The sequence below is a fragment of the Ochlerotatus camptorhynchus genome, unplaced genomic scaffold, assembly GCF_037179485.1.
Source record: "Ochlerotatus camptorhynchus isolate MF236.1 unplaced genomic scaffold, CSIRO-AGI_Acam_v1.1 ptg000330l, whole genome shotgun sequence".
NCBI lineage: Eukaryota > Metazoa > Arthropoda > Insecta > Diptera > Culicidae > Ochlerotatus > Ochlerotatus camptorhynchus.
The window spans coordinates 5,120,569-5,142,614 of record NW_027040818.1 but is presented as its reverse complement, the minus strand read 5'-3'; the positions used below and the strand labels follow the sequence as shown (position 1 = coordinate 5,142,614).

Here is a 22,046-nt window from a genome sequence, read left to right as displayed (position 1 = left end):
AGTAAAACGAACTACTACTCCTTACAGTGGTTGAAATAGAAGTGACGTTTTCATTTGCTAGTTTATGGGCCTTATTACGGGTGTCACTTCACGGTGAAAACGAAGTGAGGTGACCAGTTGTCACTCACGGTGAAGTGATTACCGTGTAAATCAAATGGGAATCACTTCACCGTGAGTGATAAGTTGTCACTTCACCGTGAAGTGACATCGGTAATAAGGGACTATTACAAGATTGCTTTGATTGTTACTTTGATCTGAACGCCTACTGCTACTAACACTCCTCCTCGATCAGATCCGGACGAATTCCTACCTCGATGCGTAACTTTTCTAGTCACATCCGTTGAAGTGGCTTCGTTAGTAAATCGGCCAACATGAATTCTGTTGGGCAATACTTCATTGTAATTATTTTCTTTTCTTGCAGATCGCGAACGAAGAAGAACTTTGTGTCAATGTGCTTGCTGCGTCGTTCGATACGGTCACCTTCAACCATTTTGATACAGCTTTGATTGTCCTCAAATATGGTGGTCGGATCTCCAGTTTCCTCACCGATTTCCTCCATCAGTCGTTTGGGCCAGACAAGTTCTTGGCACCCTTCAGCAAGCGCTACGAACTCCGCTTCAACGGAACACAATGCGACGCACGTTTGTTTGCGCTAACCCCAAGCAATTGGTCCACCACGGAACATAAGGAGGCTACCTGAGTTTGACTTCCTGTCACGTGAGTCTCCGGCCCAATCCGCATCAACAAACATTTCTAGTCCTTTGGTCGAAGTACCTAGATGGAGCTTATGATTACAGGTGGTATTTAAGTAGCGTAAGATCCTCTTTGCTTTAAACCAATCTTGAGTGTTTGGGCAGCTGGACTTCTGTGCCAAAATCGAGACACTTACTGCGATGTCCGGTCTTGTATGTACTGCTACGTACAGAAGACCCCCGATCAGACTCAAATAATCGTGGTTACTGGGTTGCTGATCCGTCTCCTCCTTCTGATGTAGGTAGCTGATGTCGAGCGGTATCTTCGACGGTTTCGCCTTGTCCAACCCAAAAACGTTGTCCCAACTTCCGGATGTACGTTGCTTGATTTACCTTGTACCCGGATGCACTTTTCTCTATCTCCATTCCAAGAAAATGACGGATGTCTCCTAGATCCGTCACGGTGAAACAAACTCGAAAATGCTTGAAAATCGTCTCGAATTCCCGCTCCGTCTGCGATGATCATATCGTCAACGTAGATAAGATTGTACGTAAATTCACCGTTAGTCCGTCGTACATATAAGCATGAATCCGATTTCGTTGGCTGGAATCCTAAGTCTTTGAAAACGGAATCCACTTTCCGGTTCCATACGCGCGCTGTGTGTAAAATCGAAGTACGTTAAATCGAGGATGCGTAAAATTTAGGAGCATAAAATCGAAGTATGCCTGTATTTAAAGTCGTTCATCTCCGTAAATTTGGCCTAATCATAATATGAGGCCAGTTTGCATTTTCCAAATCTTTCATTCCGTTTATCTCCGTAAATATGGCCTTTGAGGGCTATTTAGGTGTTCGAAATCTTTTAGGATTTGCGGGAAAACGAGGCGAGAGGCTTTCGAATATGTTATGAGAATATTTCCTGGAAAATTCGAGTTACGAAAAAAGCAATTTATTTTCAGTTTATTTCAACCTAGTTAACGATTAAATACCAGCGTTATCCGTTGGTCTTATCAACAAAATTCAACCGAAATAATTTTAAATGACGGGGCTAAATACATTTATAAATTTCATAAATTTTTTTATTGGCAATTTGGCAATGAACAAAATGCGTCACGGGTAATTTTTCTCGTTCCGCTTCACTTCACTGGTTCATAAAGTTATGGAATAAATAGGCTAACTCGTCATCTTTTCACAACAAACATGTCTTAAAGAGTTATAGTAAAAATTCACGCTGTCGACCTCTGAAACAGGTCGGCATCGTGCAGTCAGTCGTATCTAATTGCCCATAAGAATATTAAAGCTCCCATATGGTTCCAACAAAAAGGTCAACAACGAGAATCGTGAATGTGAAAGGCTCAGGCACTGTCACACTTCGCACTACATATTGTAGTTTTCTCCTATATTATTTTGAAGATTACATATATCCTGTGCATCACGCCACCAAACTTAGAATGGAATATATTATTTAAATAGGCGTATGTTGTTCGCGATTCTCTAAAGCTACTACCGACGACCGCATTTATTGGTGGTACTTGTTAAGCTTCCTAATATTCCAAAATTTTCAACTGCACTCTTATTAGAAATTTGATTTCGTCGTCATAGGCAGGGTCACATATGTTGTAGGTACTTACGCAGTTACTCACTCACAGAATTTAGTTACACCAAGCTAAAGCCCTGAGTTTGCTGAATGGCTTGCAGCAGCTTGTACTTGAGTTTCTCCTTCGTCTGGTACTGGGGCAGATCCAGCAGATTGAAGCAGGTATGCGCCACCGGGAGGAATTTGTCGTCTGGCGTCGGCTGGATGTTGATCTGAAATGATGCAAACATTTTCGTAAGGTAACCCCATAATCTTCTTCAACCAGTGGAACTAGTGAGAAAATTATTCCGGCACTCAACCCTTCCCTTCGCTCTTTCTGCGGAGGCTTAGCCGAATGAGTCAATCTTACCTCTACAGATTACCATCAAGGGGAACGAGACAAAACAAAAATAAATCTGTGCTTCCTTCAAAGAAAAATATTAACTGGAAGCACGCCACCGAATCAAACACGATTTTTTAAAAACTAGTTTGTTTATTTACTAGGCTCAGTCGTGTGTGACACTTTGCGGAGCCAAAAATCCGTAATTTTTTAATTAACATTTTAACCAACAGTAAATCTAGGTTAGTATTGGGTACCAATTACTCGTGGCGGGCTCGAGGTTAATGGGTAACAATTTTTATTGGAAGGAGCTAGGTAGGAAACAGGATTCTGAAACCTCCTTCAGATACTACTCTCGGTCGGGTGATCAAATCCTGGCTGGGCAGGGGCGAGTAGCACAGAAACAGGTGGATAATAAGACTGGGATACAATGGCTGAAAAATGTGTGGAAAGGAGGGGATGGTCACCTCAAACTCAAACATCAGACAAACAAAGGAATTCGTAGATCGCCTGCATGTAGAGAAGATCACGGGTTCCCAATACATCTCTTACTTCACGGAAGGGCCACTAGGGTATCCAATAGACATGCTCTGGAGGCGTCATTACCCGGGCAAAGCCAAACGGCGTGATCGATGTAATCATAACCGGTTCTGCAACTACATATATTGCTGTCAACGAGGTTTATTTAGTGGTTGGACATAAGTCTTGACATCACGCGAATTAATCCCCGACTTACATCCAGACCTTTGAACCACGCTCTCGAAGAAACATTTGGAGTAATGGAATGTATCCCCGGCCAAGAGAATTACTCGTCCAATCGTTTTGCCAACTTAGAAGAGAACTCTGATGTACTAATGGGAAACCTTCATCTTGTGAAATTCTTCTATCATAAATCTCACCTTGTTGTGCGCCCACCTTTGCGGGAGAGTTTGTCTTTTCATTGCCTGGGATTGAGCAACCCCCCTTATTCTGCGAGTCACGTGACTCTCTCTCACCGGTGAGGTGACAATTGTCACCTCGTGTGAGGTGACTCTCCATGCAAATCAAATGGAGAGTCACCTCACACGAGGTGACTATTGTCACCTCAACGGTGAGAGAGATTCACGTGACTCGCAGAATAGGGGGGAATGTGAGGGGACCCATACAAAGGTAATCATATATGATCTTTCAACCAGCAAACTCATCTGCTCCCTTACCTTTGAAAGGAAATAAGATGAGTGCCTACCTTATTTCATCGACCGAATAGCCTCAATCGAACTGAGACTATCCGCGAAGATGAAGTAATGGTCTGTGGGCATGTCGGAAATCATCCCCAATGCGAAGTTGATGCTGCTAGCTCAGCACCATAAACGGAACCCGATTTCTCTTAACTGCTAACTCACCCACGCAAACAAACACCATCTCCCATTGCAAGCAGTATCTAAGTGAAGATCAACATGGCTTCACCTCTGGTCGATCTACTACCACGAATCTACTGTGTCTGACATCGTACATCACGCAAAGTATGGTTGAAAGGTCACAAACAGACGTCATCTACACTGACTTGTCTGCTGCCTTCGATAAGATAAATCACCCCATCGCGATCGCCAAATTGGATAGACTTGGGATTAGCGGAAATCTCTGGAGATGGTTTTGCTCATATCTCGCCGATCGTCAGTTGGTGGTAGCCCATGGTGACTGCCAGTCCGACATTTTCGCAGCTACGTCAGGAATACCTCAATGAAGTCATCTAGGACCGTTGATGTTCTACTCTACTTCAATGGCGTGAATTTAGTTATCGAAGGTCCACGACTATCGTATGCAGACGATCTCAAAATCTACTTACGGATCTGCTCGATCGATGATTGTCAATTCCTCCAACGTCAGATTGAAGCGTTTGCCAGCTGGTGCCATTTGAACCGAATGACAGTAAATCCTGCAAAGTGTTCAGTCATCACTTTTATCCGAAAGAAAGAACCAGTTATTGTTCACTATGCTCTCCGGGACACCATTATTGAACGTGTGAGCCATGTAAAAGATCTAGGTGTCATCCTGGACTCTCAACTTACATATAAGCAACACATCTCGTACGTCGTCGACAAGTCGTCAAGGACATTGGGCTTTATCTTCAGAACAGCTAAGAATTTCTCCGACATCAATTGCTTTAAGTCACTGTATTGTTCCCTGGTACGTTCCATTCTAGAATATTGTTCTGTGGTTTGGAGTCCGAACTACAACAATGGTACTGAGAGAGTCGAGTCCGTTCAACGCCGCTTTCTGCGATACGCGTTGAGAATGTTACCTTGGAGAAACCCGTTTAATTTGCCCAGCTATGAAAGTCGCTGCCAGCTGATCGACTTGGAGCCTCTTCGCACCAGAAGAGATACTTCAAAAGCCCTGCTTGTCACGGACACGTTACATGGCAGAATTGATTGCATGGCAATCTTGGAGCAAGTAAACATTAACGTCCAACCCCGAATGCTTCGTAACAATGTTATGCTGAGAATGCCACTACGTAGGACAAACTATGCAATCAACGGTGCAATAGGCGGACTGCAGCGAGTATTTAACCGAGTTTCATCAGTATTCGATTTTCACCTGCCACGACTAACACTTCGGAGACGTTTCTCTTCATTCTTCTCCCAGAAATGGAAACAGTCAATGATCATGTTTTAATGTTTTGTAGTTTTAACTTATGACTTCAATTTTAATTTTAAGTTAAACCATCACTGGAACCATATCGAGTCTGTTGATGCTGACAAATAAATAGCAAAATCAGATACGTCAATTTGATTAGTTACGCTTGTCTTTTTCTTCTAGGCTTTTTACACTTCTGTAGCGATCAACTTAGTAGTGTTCTAGATGAACTGCATGATTTTGTATATTGAGTGGCAAGCACAATGATATTCTATGCCCAGGGAAACCTAGCCCCCTTGGTAAAGCTTTCCAGCAATCCACTGAACATGCCCGATCCATGTCCAAAATCCAACAATCAAACCGCACAAAATCGCTGACAAGACTCACCAACTCACCTTGATTGCTTTCATGCCTTGAATCGGTATACGATCACAGCCCGTCAGGAAGAGCAAGAACTTCTTCTTCTCCTCCAGCGTTAGCTCGTGGAAGACCTCCCAGAACCACCGGATCTGCAAGAAATAAACGATTAAATCCACCACCCACACCCACCAGCATCGGTCCATCCTCAAAAACATACCGAGCGATCACCGGAGCTGTATCCATTCTTGTACTCGGCATTCTCCTCCAGTATGTGCCAGTCGTACTCCTCGTTGCCGATGACCACCGCCATCAGTTCATGGGCCTTGAACAGCTTAAGCACACGGCCACCGCACACCTTCATGAAGCCGAACCGGAACTGCTTGAACGACTTGTCCACCGATTTGTTCAGCACATAGTCGATGTACAGTTTGGCGAATTCTTCTCTGCAATGAAAAATTCCATTCCAAATAAAACCGCTTCGCTCGGAAAGCGTGTCTCCAAAAACACCTACTTATTATCCAGCGTCACCCGAATCCGCTCGCCACCCGGTTTCAGTTCAATGGTTTGCATTTCGCCAAAGTAGTCCCGCGTGGTCGAAAACGTCAGATCGAACACCTTTTCAAAGTCCGGTTCCGTGTAGTCCAGAATGCTTTGCATCGATTGCGCCACCATCGGTGAGAGATCCTTCAGGTCGGTGAGATCTACTTCCTCGTCCAGAAGCTTCTTGTACAGTGCCAGCGGGAAAGGCAAATTGATGATCGTGAAATTGTAGATGGCCAATCCGCACAGTATTCCGATCAGAGCGAACATGGTGTCTTCGTTTTCGAAGTAGTCTTCCGTAAACCAAATCGCTCGGGAATCTTCGTACGTTTTGAACATCCCGTACTTGGGATCAAGGATGTCTTTGAGTAGCAACATGAAGAACTCCTTCCGCAGGCCACCGGCGTCCTCGGCTTCCTCGCCGTGGAACTTAATCTTCAGTGGTTTCTTCAAATCGTTCGCCGTGTATTGCGCCAATTCTCGAATCGTGTCCTGGACGATGTTTTCTCTCGACACGTTTAACACGATGAACTGCGGGACGCCTAGATCCGGGTGGAAAACGGACATAAAACTCGCATGGGCTGCATCCTGCATCGCTTGATGCATCTGCAGTCCCTGATCCGTCTGCAGCAGGTAAGTCTTGGCGGAAGCGTTGAAGATAAAAGGATAATTGCACAGCGAGAAATAGGTCCCGTTTGTGTCCGTCACCCAGCGCAAGTAGTCCAGCCGGATGTCGATCAGATCGTCAATTTCGTGGATGTGGAATTGTTCGTAAAGCAGTTTTTGTCGCCGATCGGTGTGGTTGATTTTGTATAGAATTGCTACCACGTTCAACATCGCTGCCAGGTTGGCTTCGTAGCGAATTTCCTGCTTTTCCACGTTACAACCGATCGCTTTCGGGAACTTGAAGTTGAGTATGTATACTATAACGTTTTTAAAATTCTCCAACATGCGTTCGAAGTACTCCACCGATTGATTCGCCCACCAACGGGCCACGATCGTAAAGGGGTTCTTCTGAAGGTTCTGCACGGCCTGGCTGAAGGGTGTATGCAGCTTCTGGTAGTTTTTGGAGTTGATAAATTCGTGGTACATTGGCAGCATCAGATAGACTCGCAACGTTTCCACATCTGCCGGTGAAGCTACGAGCGAGCTGATCAGATCCGTGGAGATCGATTCCCAAATCAGCTGCTTCAGAGTATCGTGTTCAATTTTGCGAATGCATTCGAACGATTCTTCCACGGCTTCCATGTTCACTCCGGAATGCTTGGATGTGCAGCAAAAGTGCTGTTCGTTGGGTAGCAGCCAGGATCCGTTGAAGCATGCCAAACTTCTGAATACGGTTTCTACCACGGTCAGCAGGTCGATGTCTACGGTTTCGTCCGGTTGGATCCGGCACAGGCTTTTGCTGATGTCACTCGACATGGAAAGGATCTGGGAGTTGGGATCGTGCAGACGGTAGTCGGCGGAGCCTATATTGTCGGAATCGTTGGCTTGCAGCGAAACGAAGCACTGATCACCACCGGAGAAGATTCGTCCCACGATCAGTTTGACCGGGGGTCCGGGGTTTATAGTGACGATTTTATCCGATCCGGAATCGATCTGGGGATGCGAAAGGGATTGGAGAAAAAGAAGACAATGGTCAACATTGAGAAGGCTTCAACGATTAAATGGTAGTAAGGTAGTCGATATTACCGAATATTTCCCACCGTCTGTACTTACCCATGGTCCGCGAACGATCTGCGGCGTATTGGAGCTGGTACTGATTCCCACGCCCAGCTGCCCAACTCCACCTAGGCCAAATCCGTAGATCTTCCCCCTGGAAGGCACAAACGCCAACGTATGCCTCCGTCCGCATGCAATCTGTGTAATCTTGCTTCCCATCAGTTCAAACACCATCCTCGGGAGAATCTCGTTGCTGCACGTCCCATGTCCCAGCTGACCAAACGTCCCCGCTCCACAAGTGAACACTCCCCCTTCCTGGGTGAGAAACACGGAGAAGTCATCTCCGCAGCTTATGTACCGAACGCCTAGATTTCGCAACGTTTTCAATTGATGTGGATAACACCGAGAGACGAGATCGTTCAGACCCAGCTGACCGAAGGTATTTTTGCCCCAGCCGAATATGGCACCAGATCTGAAAGGGAATCAAAATATATAGTTAAATCTAACCTAACGCCGCCATAAAGCGAGCAGATCTTACTTGGAAACAGCGAAACTGTGATTACCTCCGCAGGCTATAAATGCGATGGGGATTCCCGCAAGCGACTTGACTAACGTCGGGGTCACAATCTTTTCGCTGGTCGTTCCCAGACCCAGTTGGCCGTAACCGTTGGCTCCCCAAGAGAACAGCTCGCCACTGTTGGTCAATGCAAGGGAATGGAACAGACCGGATGCAATTTGGACCACCGTTTTCGCGGCAATCGTTTTGATCGTCCGCGGAATGTTGTAGTTGAGCTGGTCCGTATCGTGACCCAACTGTCCGATGGAGTTAGAGCCCCAGCTGAACACCTGTCCCCAGTTGGTCAGGGCCAGCGAGTGCGCCGTGCCACAGCTGACGTGCGTTATGATGTAATTCTCGAGCGCAGAGATTAATTCTGTCGGGTTAAGAGCAAACAGAGACGTGAGAAAGATTAAGCGTAAGTTGCAGTTGCTTCAATTATAACAACCAAAACAAAACAGACATAGATAGAGGACAGGCAATGCAATTAATGGGATGATTCACGATTTCATGTGGCAAAAATATCACATACTAAATCGGCACGTACGTGGCCGTTTGTTGGGCAGATTGTCGGTATCGTGCCCCAGCTGACCGTGGTCGTTGTTGCCGCAGGAGAACAGCTTCCCATCCTTGGTCAGGAGCAGGGTGTGTGTAATACCACAAGCCGCTTGCTGGACGCTCGATGCATGGCACCAGTCCATTTCCCGGGGAAGCAGCACCTTCAGGAGAAATGAGAACCGAAGATCACGGCATGTTGAAAATGATTGTGCCTTTGTGTTCGAAAGTTGTTTACCTGCTCTTCCTCGATACCGCCTAGACCCAATTCACCGTAGACGGTGTTGCCCCAGCAATAAACTGCCATACCGTTTCAGTAGTGTGGCTTTCGTTGCAGTGCGTTCAATGTACTGAAATGGAAACAAACATCGATAAGCGGATTTCTCCTTTGAAACAGCTCGCTATTCCAGAACGACAATTTCTTTCGGTTATTGTGGTTTCTCGTTTGTTGAACCGATTTGGTTTAAATCAATGCGATCTATTGCGTCACTTTCTCGCAAACAAACCAAATGAGAAAGAAATCTTCATGAACGACCTTTTTGAAAATGCTCTTTCACAAATAGTTCATTGAAGACCCGCGATGCCACGAATGAAAGTGAAAATCAATATTTATTAGGATGAGGAGGATAACCTGCTTCCGCACTATCCGCTGATGTTCGCACCGTGAAATTGCAACCCAATGGTGAACACACAAAATGTTCTAGAAGCATCTCTCAAGTACTCAAGAGAAATCCGGAAAGGTCTTGCGTTCGATCGTACGCTACACGGGACAAATACATTCTACAGCTGTAGATGGAACTACCATTATATGCCTTTAGCAAGGAAAGGTCGCGAACGATATGAAAAGCACAAAAAAAAAGCAAATGAGCCAAAACAAACCTGTTATTGTGGACCGAAGTCGAACGGAGGATTTGCCTATATCAGGAAACGCTGGCCATCCGCATCGAACCGCAAGTTGACACTCTTTTTAGGATCACTGCACTACAGCAAACCGTTTGGAATGACAAATTTTCACTTCAATTGGTGAATTTTCAATGTAAAAAATAATTAAATTTCACACGAGCGGGGACTGCGGTAGCAACTGATAGGAGAGAAAAAAAAACTTCGTGTAGTTTCTCTGATCTGACGTCTAGGCACGATATTGAAAAAGGCGTAATGAGCAATGCAGATATGAGAAGGTTAGAAAAATTTAACAGTCGTATAAATAATTCAAAAATAACTCAATAACTGCTATTGGCGATGTCAGGTTCTTTTGCCGAATGCATAAAATAATGACTTAATTGTAATGAATTATATCCGATTCCGACGCTATACCGATCAAAATAATAATATCGCGACAAGCTCTTTTGTAATCCAACAACTGTTGCATCTGAGCTCGTATCAAAAATACACACACGCACACAGATTCGACAGATTCGAGTGATTAGAAAAAATGCATTGCGAATGCGTTCTGGGCGAGAATGTGTTGGTTTGTTTACAACGAGTGGTTAGAATTTCGAAGCATTTGAGTGTGTGTGCCAGCGTTGCCAGATATACCGATTTCCGAACTAGATACCGATACACAGATAAGGTTCCTCAGAATACCGATTTTTGAAGTTTTATACCGATTTATACCGATATTTTAAATAATCAAAATGATTATTGTCTGCCCGCGCTCGAATTTCGGAGAAAATTTTTGGGAGAGACTTGTATCTTTCTGAATATCACAAATGTTTTGAGCCTTTAACATTTAAAAATTCATCATTAAAAATATCTTATGGATACTCTTTCGATTATTGTTTCAATTTCCTCACCGTTTTTGGCTACCCATGAATCGACAAACAGTCGATGGCTCTTTCTGGTAATTCCGGGGGAATCAAGAAATACTTTTTAAACCCTATTTAACTCCCTGGATTTTCTTCCAACTTTCTCCTGGAATTTTCTTCAACCTTACATCGTAAATTATTTTACGATTCCTCTCGGAAACATATTTCGACTTTCAAAGTGTTTTTTTTTTACGTTACTTCATACGCGAAGTTAACGATTTTCAGAGTTGGTTGGAAATGCTAACATGAAGCTTTAGTGTGATGATTTATTAGCTAGAGAATGATCTTTAGAAGAGGGTATTTCCATACAACTCTGAAAATCGTTAACATCGCGTATGAAGTAACATAAAAAAAAAACACTTTGAATGTAACAACTCAAGGCGGGAGTAGCCGTCAACAATGCTAATGATGGTACAGCACGCAACAACCACCCTACTGCCTTCTCTCTGAGATGATCACGTTGGTCATGACGAGAGGAGCAACACAATAGTTGGGTAAAGAAGAACTGCATTATAACACACCATCGACTGGAAATGCTCTCGCAACGTGGAGCTTTAGGTAGTGATGAAAACGTCGCTAGAACTATTCCACAGCCGCAGTCAGTTTATGAGCAAAAAGAGGGACGCACATTTTTGCCTGTGGACTTGGAGACATACTTCAAGTCCCCGCGTACATCGTACGGGTTAGGCAAAAATGTGCGTCGATCTTTAAAAAAAACTGTCGCATTAATGGCCCTTCGTTCATTTTCAACTTCTATTCAATTTTCATACTGCCGTACTCTAACGGAACTATCCACCTACCCTCTTCTAAAGATCATTCTCTAGCTAATAAATCATCACACTAAAGCTTCATGTTAGCATTTCCAACCAACTCTGATATTTCGACTTCCCTTGGAAGATTCTTCAGCCTTCGCTCGAATGATTCTTCCATCTTCTCCTGCCAGTTTTTTCAACTTTCCCGGAACTTTTTGATTGCGGATTCACACTAGCTGCAGGAACTTTTAAGAAGTTCTGAAACTTCGGAAAAGTCCAGACTTTTTAGCAAGTTTCGATAAGTTGAAGAATGTTTCAATAACCTCTGTTAAAATTTTAAAAGCCAGTCCAACAAACTCCAGTGATCTTAAGGAAACATCATAAATATTTTGGATACTTCACAAGTCCAAAGAACTTCTGGAAAATTTAATGGTTTTCAGGACAGTTCCATAAGTTTCAGGAGAATTGAGAGAACTTTAGTAAGCTCCGAGAACATCAGGACAGATCAATAAATTTCAAGGAAATTGCTGAAATTTTAAAAGAGTTCCAAAAAACTCAGGCTATTTACGAAAACTTCAGCAATGTTCCGAGAGGCTCATGCAAATTTAAGAAACGTAAGGGAAGTTACACGAACATTAGCACATTGTGAGAACATTTTATGGGAAGTTCCATGCTTATTAATGGCAGTGTCGATAACTTTTAAAAATTAAAAAAATCGGGAATATCAGAGAACTTCAATGCTGATGTTACAATAAATTCAAGAAAATTGTGATAGCGCTTAAGGGGAAGCTCACCGGCCCAAAAATAAAAAAATATTTTCGGTACGTTTTTATTTTTCTAAAAATATTGGGAAAAATTATCAAAAATCCAAGAAAATCAGTTTCTTCCTTAGATTTTTGTCAAAAATTGCATGCAAAAAATTTTTTTCTATCCCATCATGAAAAAAAATTGGACTCTCAGAAAAACCGAAAAGTTGATGTTTTGTGGTTTTTTGAGTCCAACTTTATGCCATAATGACTTATAAAACATGTTTTTGCACGTGAATTTTCTTTAAAAAATTAGAAAAAATGTGATTTTTTTAGATTTTTGATACTTTTTTTCAATATTTTTAGAAAAATCAAAACGTAATTATTTTTTTCGAAGCGGTGAACTTCCCCTTAAGACATTTCGTAACTAGTTTCGTAATCTTAAAGAAAGTTTAGAGACCTTCAAAGTTGATTAGAGATATTCCGGTAGTCCCATTATAATTTCAAGGGAAGTTTCAAGTATTTCAAAAATGATTAGAGTACTCCAAAACAGCCCTATTAACTTTAATAAAAATACAAGAACTTTTAAGGAATTCCGAGGAAATATGTAATATGCCTAAGTACATTTCAGGAATGTTCCAAAAACTTCAGGAGACCCTGCAATCAGGGATGTTTTATGACCATTTGGATATTTTTTTTCAAGAACTCTCCCAAGAGCTCTTTTTCTTCCGGAATTATGTCGTTGTTTCTTTCGACTGTTCCGTTTTTTTTTTCTTCCATTCTACCTTAGGAAGTTTCTGAAAGCGTCTCCAGGAAGTTTCTTCCGTCTTTTCCAGGAAGTTCAATTAAACTTCTCCCAGAAATTTATTTCGTCTAGTTTTGGAATTTTGTCCAGTTGGTTTTTTTAACTTCTATTGGAAGGTTTTTCCGAGCTTCTCCTGGCTTCTCCTGTAAATGACTATTTCTGGAATTTACTTCCGATTTACCAAACTTCCGGAGTGATTTGAGAGTTGGGCGTAATTGCATTTGTAAGCAAACACGCAAATCACCGATTTCTCGCAAATCAAAACTCGATCTCGAAAACTAATGACACTATCAGGTAGAGGAAAGATTCTTCTGCCATTTGGTTTTGTTTGTTTACAAGATTGATCTGATATTCACGAGAATTCAGCGATTGATGTGTTTGCTTACAAAAGCAATTACGCCCAAATCTCAAATCATTCCGGACTTGTCTGCCTTCCTGTGAATGTGAAATCCGATTTTTTTCTGAAAGATTCTTTGAATTTTCGCCAGAAGTTACAAAATTTATGTCTTAGAAGTTCCGCGGATGTTTTTCCGACTTCTGTCAGAACTATCCTCAAATTTCCAGAAGCTAATTCAAACTTCCCTGGAGTTTTCTTCCGGAATTTTCCGATCATAGTCCAAAAGTGAAAATTTTCGCTTTCAAAAACGGCAAAAATATAAAATTAATTAAAATAGTAAATACCGATAAATACCGATTTTTTAAAACCTTTGATACCGATAAGCTTTAAAACATTCTGGCAATGCTGGTGTGTGCGATTACTGGTGTGAATAACGGAGTGAAGGCGATGCCCGATACAAAGGGACGTAACTATTTCATGCTCGCGCAACATTTAAAAACGGCTCATCAACTTCTGTACACAAAGCTTGTTAGGCCCTTTTCATGTGAACCGAAGTACGCCCACGCAAACCTACAACACCATCGGGGAGGGTAAATTCTCCCCTTCCCGCTCTTTCGTTCGCGTGAAAAGGGCATAAGAAGTTGTTGATAAAAGTTGATTGGCCCTTTTCAAAAGTTACGTAAGCATTACATCATGTGTTCATTTTTAGTAAACACAGCACCGCTCAAACGTCATTTTTTTTTCGTGAGTTCATTCCGTGCATTGGTCTATAGACGAGTGCACGGATGGATTTGAGTTCACTCACTCGACAAAAAGTGACACAACAACGGGGCCAGGGGCCGGGAGTGTACCAGAGCTGAGCCAAAAAGTTGAGCACGTTATTTCGGGACCTTCTAGTCTTAAAGTTACCTCTATGGTATAAGCACAAACGAAGTGACAGACGGAGCGGCTCGAAAACTTTGGTGACTAACCTGCTATTTCAATTTTTCAGTGTACCACATGGCAACACCACTACTACTGGATTGTACCACATGGCAACACTACTACTACTGGATTGTACTAGCATTTTCACCAAATGTATTAGAATGTTTTGGTTCTATCTCTTTCACTCTACTCAAAACTGGAATGCATAAAAAATGACAAAATGATACACTACTCTTTGCACACTGCCAAAGAATCATTGTACACTAAATCAACTTTGTTCAAATCAAAACAAAAAAACTAACCCATCTGGTGGATGATGGCACAAGCTTCCAAGAAAATTCTATTACAGTGAACCACATTATTTTAATGGATTTCTTCACCAGTTAGTCGTCTGTCACTTCGTTTGTGGTATAAGCATAGAGGTAACTCTAAGACCAGTAGGTCCCGAAGAAACTTGCTCAACTTTTTGGCTCAGCTCTGGTACTGTCTTCGGTCCCAAGCTAATCGATTCACCCCTAGAAACATAGGAAAATCCACTAACCCCTCATTTAATCTGTCAAACTTTCATAGCGAATCAAAACAAACATTGTGTAGTACTAGAATTTCGACGTACGGCGTACGGGGTACGTTAATCGTTTGCTTGGGACCAATAGGCTAGTCAAGCAGTGCGCCAATTTAAAATCGTTAGTATCGTATTGATTGTTGCTAAAACGCTGAACATCAGAACAAAATTTTCGAGAAGCTGCTCCACCAGCAGCGCGGGCCCCAAGCGGTAGTTCTAGTACCTCAAAATGTTCCGCTTCCTCCGCCATTGTCTCTCGAAGGGGACATGGATGAGAACTTCACATTTTTCGAAGCCAACTGGAAGAATTATGCCATGGCGGTGGGCATGGACGACTGGCCTGATGCGGAAAATGCAAAAAAAGTGAGCTTCCTTCCTACTATCCGTCGTGGGTACGGAGGCACTAACACAGTTTTGCAACTTCGATCTAACAGCAGCAGACAGAATATCGCCGGATATGGTACTGGCAGCCATAAAGGTCAAAGTGACACGAACCAGAAATATCATCATGGATCGGCTGGACTACTTCACGGCCAGCCAGACTGCGATGGTAAGTATAGACGATTACACGGCACGTTTGAAGACTCTGGTGAAGCCTAGTATGTTTGGAGCTCTAGAAGCGGAAATGATCACCTACAAACTGGCCACCTGCAACAAATGGCCACATCTTAGATCAAAAATGCTCACGATGACGGGCCTTACATCGGCTAAGGCGATAGATCTGTGTCGTGTAGAAGAGATTACTGCGAAGCACGTACAAACCCTTTCGTCGGACAAGATGTTGGAGGTAAACAAGGTCCAAACATCATCATCGAAGGCTCGTTTGTGTAAGTTCTGTGGAGATTGGCATGCATTCACAAAAGGCTCATGCCCAGCCTACAGAAAAAAAAGTGCAAGTGCAAGAACCGGTCGAGCTCGTCGAAACGGAACCGATTAGGAAGAGTACAGAAGATATTGGCAAGATTTTTGATAACTCTAATGTGGACCCTACACGATTGCTTGTATTGACAATAATCGTATTGTCAATACATTATATATTGACGTCAATGTATCGAGATTGACAATATTTCTGAATTCACATCATCAATATTATTGTCAATAATTCCCCTTCGCGTCAATATATTGATGCGTGTGGGGTTTGCTTAAGAAAGGAGGGAATGTTCTGGCGGATGTGCTCCTGAAGGTGAATGGCAAATGGAAAAGCGTAAAATGCGAGCTGGATACAGGTGCCAATACTAGCTTGATCGGGTATGATTGGCTGTGCAAGCTAACCAGAGAATCAGATATGGATTTGCTCCCGTCACCGTACAAGCTTCAAGCTTTTTGTGGTGGCGTAATCAATGTTCTTGGTCAAGTCAAACTACCCTGCAAGTGTCAATCCAAGAAGTATCTACTTGTACTGCAGGTCGTCGACGTCAGCCACAGGCCATTGTTATCACTGAAGGTGTGCACAACGTTTGGTCTGATCAAGTTTTGTAAGTTTGTCAGCATGTGGTACCTACCCAATCGTCATCGGGAGAAAGTGATCCTTATGTGATGAAAATATATCGCATCGAAGCCGAGAAGACTATCGAAAAGTTCAATGACGTTTTCCATGGATACGGGAAAATGAACGGAGAAGTCAGCTTGGAGATCGACAGTAGTGTTGCACCGGCAATACAACAGCCTCGCCGGGTCCCAATCGCTCTTCGGCCGAAGCTGAAGGCAGAACTCGATCAACTTCAGAAAGACGGAATCATCACGAGGGAGTATCAACACACATAATGGGTGAGTAATATTCTTGTCGTTAAGCGTGGTACTGCAGGATCCGAGTCAATGCGCATTTGCTTTGACCCTATTCCATTAAACAAGGCGTTGAAAAGACCCAATCTCCAATTCGTTACCCTGGATGAGATTCTGCCTGAGCTGGGTCAGGCTAAGGTATTCTCGACAGTTGACGCACGAAAGGGGTTCTGGCACGTGGTGCTAGACGAGGCAAGCTAACGTCGTTTTGGACACCATTTGGGCGCTACCGTTGGCTGAGGCTTCCTTTCGGCATCTCATCTGCGCCCGAAATATTCCAATCAAAACTGCAGGAATAATTCAGGGGTTGAACGGCGTAGCGTGCCTGGCAGACGATCTTCTGATTTATGGTCGAGGCTCAACCATTGAAAAAGAAGCACTTCGCGACCACAACAATAATCTATAGAAGCTACTCGTACGTCTGAAGCAACTCAACGTAATAAGGCATTTTACGAGACGTTTCGAGTCAGCTGTTTTTTTTTCTGTTTACCTATTTTGACGTTTACCAGCGGGCCGATTTGTTGACATACCACGACCAAAATCAAAACAAAAACATCAGACGTAAACAATAACAATGCCTCGAGCGCGTTCGAGTGGCCCGCTAGGAACTGTCATCAAGACGTCACGTAAAATAGCTTATACCATAGAGGTATTACCAACAATCAATACGAAACTAACGATTTTAAATTGGCTCACCACTTTAGTAGCCTATTGGTCCCAAGCAAACGATTAACGTACCCTATTCTAGTTGAAATTCTATTACTACACTATGTTTGTTTTGATTCGCTATGAAAGTTTGACAGATAACATCAGGGGTGTGTGGATTCATGCAGAACATGCAGGGGTGAGTGAAATAGCTTGGGACTGCTTGGGACCGTTGTTCTGGTACTGAGTGAGCCAAAAATAATAATGATTTTCTTCGGGACCCAGTGGTCTTAGAGTTACCTCTATGGTATTACTGCACTTGGAACACACGCTCTGCGCCAAGCAGACCTAGAACCAGAGCAACAGATTTGAACAATTTCCCACAACGAACCAACCATACCTTCAAAAATCAGTTCATCTTTTGGCATTCTATGTCTTTGTAGATGAGATTTTTCAAAGAAAGGCTTTCTAGGTGAAGATTTGAGCTACGTCAGAAAAATTTAAAAATTCCATGTGGAAGATGTTTAATTCATCAAAGCATTTCAACCAAAATATTGCTCTTATTTTTCTTAACTACAATTACCTGTATGCTCCAAAATGGAACCTATTAAACGACATCATTAATTTTCATAAGCATCACCATCAATTTAACGAACGTGGAAGCTTGAATCGAACCATTTTACGAATATTGGAAATTTTACACCGGGAGAAAAATTTACGATTCCCGTTGGGAAGGACGTTAGGCAGGATTGCCTTTGCAATGAAACGAGATGTGTGCTCAACGCAGTTAAATCGACGAAATCGATTTAATGAAATATGCAAAGGATACTTAGCTGCTCGGTTAACTGGCATGGTGGTAGACCATCGAAGGATTGGGTTTTATGTTTGCAGAGCCTACAATCAAACACATCTACGTGGTGAGCGGTAGGCAAAACTTTCTCTTTGGATTCGGCGATGGCAAAAGGCAGGAGGCAGCACATGCATAGTTAAAACGGCATATCGGCGACCCTCGTCCACGAGACATGCGGAAAGCCAAATTAGGATTGATTATTGAACACGAGTGCGGCTGATGCGAGAAAAGGACCAGTTTGGAATTGTCGATCGTTCAAGAATGTGGCAACAAGTGGCTACGCTAGAGGAGTTTATTTGATTTAGCTCGAAATTGTGTTATCAGCTACGGATGGTGCTTTTCTAGAATGCTTTTAAGGGGTTGAATAGAGCCGAAAACTTTGAGACACGTGTTTGAATATTGATCTATTACTTTACGATTAATTTATTTGCTTTGTTTAGTTTAGATAAATAACGTTTGGTTGTTAAGTTTGGGGTTATGCTTCGTCTATCCTTTTGCATTGTTTGTTATTAATGTATGGTGAATTTGATAGAGAAACACTAATAATTCATCTGTTTACAATGTGTTCTAACGTATTGAATTATCAAGTTTAGCGACGAATTGTCTAACTAGAATGCATTGTAAAAATCTGTCTGGCAACATTTAATCGAGTAGTGTGTCGTAACAGCAACTCCAGGCAATAACCAAAACCTTAAGGCTTCAACTGCGACGTTATAAACGACACCATTAGCGCTTCGTGGACGGAAAGCTTCGCACTCGGCTGAAACTCCCATCTCTGGCAAACTTGCAACCATGCCTTCTCCGCACTCATCGACATCGGCGTCTGGAACCAGCTATTGTAGTCAATGTCCAGTTGTCCACTCAGCAGCTGATCGAACGACTGATTCCCGATGTGGAACATGATATCGATCAAGCTTTGCTGGGTTTCCTTGATATTTTGTCCCGGGTTCGGTTGAAGCGGATTTATCTGAACGTCACTTACTCCCAGCTGTTGAAGGATCCACTCGATGTTTTTCCGTATGTATTGGTAGATCATCTGGAACATTCCAAAATTTTAAACGATCGATAATTATCTGAACCGATGCTTACTCACCTTCATGCTAAGCTTTCCCACGCCCGCCATCAGCACATCGCTAACCAACATCTCGGCAATGTATTCCGCATTCTCCACGTCGAACTCCTCTTCGGATCGAACGCTCGGCGACAGATGTATGTACGCATCCAGTTCATCAATCTTGGAGGTACTGGCAAAGCTCAACCCAACCGCTTCTTCCATCTCATTGTCCAGCGTGTTCGAAGCTCTCTGACTCTCACGGGCCTGGTTGATCAACGACTGGATCTGTTCCGTGTGTTTGTTGTCTTCGTCGATGAAACAGATCGCTTCGGCCAGGGTTTGACAAATTACCGATCGTGGCTTCATGTTGATCGTCGATGCATGTCCGCCTTCCGTTACTGGAGTCGGAGGAGTGGTCGTATCTTTGTTTTCTTTCTGTTCCTTCAGCTCAGCTTCCGATTCACTTTCCGACGCCTCCAGTAGCTTGGAGTACAGTGCCATGTAGAGGAGCTGTATGAGAACCGAATCACCAAGAGGTCTGATCTCGGCCGGTAAAATCTCCGTCAAGCAGCTGACCACGGTGTAGAGACAGTCCGGAATGCAGTCCCACATTTCCGAAAAACAGGACAACGACAGCGACATGGCTTGGTAGATGCTAGCGGTAGTTTGGACCGCCGAGACCAGCATATGGATGATCGGTCCCAAGATCGGATAGATCAGGTGAAGGGTGGCTTCCAACCATGGAGGACGCTTCTGGTTCCAGACCTGTCGTCGATCCAAGCAAGAAGCCCAGTCGTTCAGCTTGCACTTCTCCAAAGCGGATATGAGGGTCTTGTTGACGTCGGAGTTCTTTCCGGCCATGATTACAATGTAAGTCAGCCCCATTAGGACTTGGTAGTTGGTTTGGCCGATGGGATCTAAAAGAGAGAGTGAAGTGATCAAATCGCAAACAACTGTATGAACTCACCTTTTTGCTCCAAAGACCACTGCACAATGTCGTTACACTCCAGTCCGCAGAGGAATCCCTCGCACTTCTTTGACATGCTTTCTCGGTTTATTGACGGTTGCTTGGAACTGGGAATGAAATTATCGCATGTTGGCAAGTTTTTTATCAAATGGTGAAATATCAAAGAGGAGAGGTGTGCTTCCCGCATCAGGAGGACCTTCAACAGAAGCCACCAGTTTGCTTGTGGAGCTGCCAGAAGAACCTTCAGCTCCAACGAAAGTGCCGTATTGGTCGGTAGTTCAGAGCAACGAGTAGCCCAGTGTCCATTCTGGTTGGTGGGGAACAACTTCGGTAAGGCGAAGATTGTCCACGGGGTAATAAGTCCCTGGCGCAGGTTGAACATTGCAATCGAGTTGACTCCCTTCTTGGTGATCTGAAATTAGATGGTGGTAGAAGATCATGACTTTCAATCAATCATTAGGTTACCTTGTAAAGCACCCCAAGTGGAACACCTCTCAGTAGTAAGCAGCAGAACAGTTCTTGACACTTGGAGTGGATATCTCGAATGATCTTGCTCTGGTTAGTGATGTTGAGTCCGATGAACGCTTCGCCGTTTTCGCAGATTGTTGGCAGAAGTTCACCGACGCAGAGCAAGATATTTGAAACGTCCACCAGCAGTAGCTGGGATCGTGAACGACTTGGCACGGTCTGCGTGTAGCGAACTGTAAGAACCGTCAGTGTTTCGTTCAGCATTCCGGCGAATACCCGTTGAGCCATGGTTGGTGGAACTGAGTTCCAGAGGTCTTGTTTCGTCCCTTGCATGTACAGCCACCACATTTGGATGGTGTAGGAGCCGCGTTCCGATTCGAAGAACGGATGTTGACTTTCCCAGTGGAGACAATCCGCATCTTGGATAATGTACAGCGTGAGCAAACGACAGTGCAGATCGAGCAACCGCTCCGCCAAGGCTTCCGTCATCTCCGAGTACTGCTTGTAGCTCATCTTCAGTGATCCTCCCTTCTCGTCGCCCTTCGGCGGGCACACGTTCTTGGTGACGCATCCAAGCCATATGATGAGACTGTTCTTGACCAGCGCAGCTGCGCCTATCGTGGCCGTCAGCACAGTTAGGTCAGCGTGATCCAGAGCTTCCTGGGACAGCGTGTGGATATGCTCCAACAGGTTGTCTACCGATTTGACCACCAACAGTACAAACTTCTCCGGATCCGAAGACTTAACTATACCGCCACATCCGGCCGCTTCGTCGGTTTCCTTCCCCTGGTGATCCTGCAGCACATCGCTTAGATGTAGTAGTCCCGAGTTCTTCCTGTAGGCAGCAAAGTACTCGTCCTCTAACCAGACAACTATCTTAACCGATGCAAAGGATGCCGACCGGGGGAAGTCCAACTTTCCGCCGACCACTCCGGGGCAGATGTTCTCCTGCAGCACCTTTTGATTGGCCTTGAATATGAAGGTATCGTTACGTAACGGTACAGGAAAGGGTACGCAATTGAATGATTTTACCTCGTAATATTCCAAATCCCTTGACAGCAGGATCGGAATCCTGTCCATAAGGTTACCTTCTTCCATAACCTCCATGATCGGGCGGTTTTACTCACTCAATTACAAATTTACAAGCAAATTTCAATCGAACAACGAATCCACGTGTCTTCCCGCTCAAATTAGCATTGGAAAGGAAAATGTTTATCGATTAAACAACGACCGGTTGTTTGGAAACGTAACGCCTCAACGGAATTGGGGTTACCTCACAATGAGCTTGACCTTGACCGCGTGAACCTCCGCAGGCGTGTCTAGCGAACACGTGGCCGTCGTTGCTAGCATCTGTTGCGCCTGAATGTATGGTACAGTGAGTCGTTTCCGTGGTGGAGGAAGAAGCACGCTTTTGTCAAAATAATGGATGTAAACAAGTTGTTTTTAAAGCTGGT

General features: G+C 43.7%; 2 protein-coding genes across 3 annotated transcripts; both read right to left on the bottom strand.

The window, feature by feature from the left end:
- Nucleotides 1-1,628: 1,628 nt before the first annotated feature.
- Herc4 (HECT and RLD domain containing E3 ubiquitin ligase 4) lies at nucleotides 1,629-9,970 on the bottom strand. 2 transcript variants are annotated; one of them, XM_065230303.1, is made up of 9 exons: nucleotides 9,775-9,970; nucleotides 9,134-9,245; nucleotides 8,873-9,059; nucleotides 8,323-8,716; nucleotides 7,842-8,256; nucleotides 6,094-7,721; nucleotides 5,800-6,025; nucleotides 5,618-5,731; nucleotides 1,629-2,499 (listed from the first exon to the last, which is right to left on the bottom strand). In XM_065230303.1, the coding sequence occupies exons 2-9, from the start codon at nucleotides 9,200-9,202 to the stop codon at nucleotides 2,347-2,349; spliced, it is 3,186 nt and encodes a 1,061-aa protein (XP_065086375.1). In that variant the 5' UTR covers nucleotides 9,203-9,245; nucleotides 9,775-9,970; the 3' UTR covers nucleotides 1,629-2,346. The 2 variants fall into 2 exon arrangements, with proteins under 2 accessions (XP_065086375.1, XP_065086376.1); XM_065230304.1 differs by having other exon boundaries at nucleotides 8,888-9,059.
- An 8,824-nt stretch (nucleotides 9,971-18,794) lies between these two features.
- On the bottom strand, nucleotides 18,795-21,699 carry LOC135708585 (uncharacterized). Its single transcript, XM_065230691.1, has 5 exons — nucleotides 21,625-21,699; nucleotides 20,590-21,561; nucleotides 20,125-20,536; nucleotides 19,197-20,074; nucleotides 18,795-19,139 (listed from the first exon to the last, which is right to left on the bottom strand). The coding sequence occupies exons 1-5, from the start codon at nucleotides 21,697-21,699 to the stop codon at nucleotides 18,795-18,797; spliced, it is 2,682 nt and encodes an 893-aa protein (XP_065086763.1).
- Between the last annotated feature and the right edge of the window lie 347 nt (nucleotides 21,700-22,046).

Coding starts and splice junctions, on each gene's coding strand:
- Herc4 (XM_065230303.1), bottom strand. CDS start 9,202: ATGGCAGTTTATTGCTGGGGCAACACCGTCTACGGTGAATTGGGTCTA. Junction 9,060..9,133: donor GCGGTATCGAGGAAGAGCAG/GTAAACAACTTT, acceptor TTTCTCCTGAAG/GTGCTGCTTCCCCGGGAAAT. Junction 7,722..7,841: donor AGATCGTTCGCGGACCATGG/GTAAGTACAGAC, acceptor TCGCATCCCCAG/ATCGATTCCGGATCGGATAA.
- LOC135708585 (XM_065230691.1), bottom strand. CDS start 21,699: ATGGAGGTTATGGAAGAAGGTAACCTTATGGACAGGATTCCGATCCTG. Junction 21,562..21,624: donor GGGATTTGGAATATTACGAG/GTAAAATCATTC, acceptor TTCATATTCAAG/GCCAATCAAAAGGTGCTGCA. Junction 20,075..20,124: donor GTGGTCTTTGGAGCAAAAAG/GTGAGTTCATAC, acceptor TCTCTCTTTTAG/ATCCCATCGGCCAAACCAAC.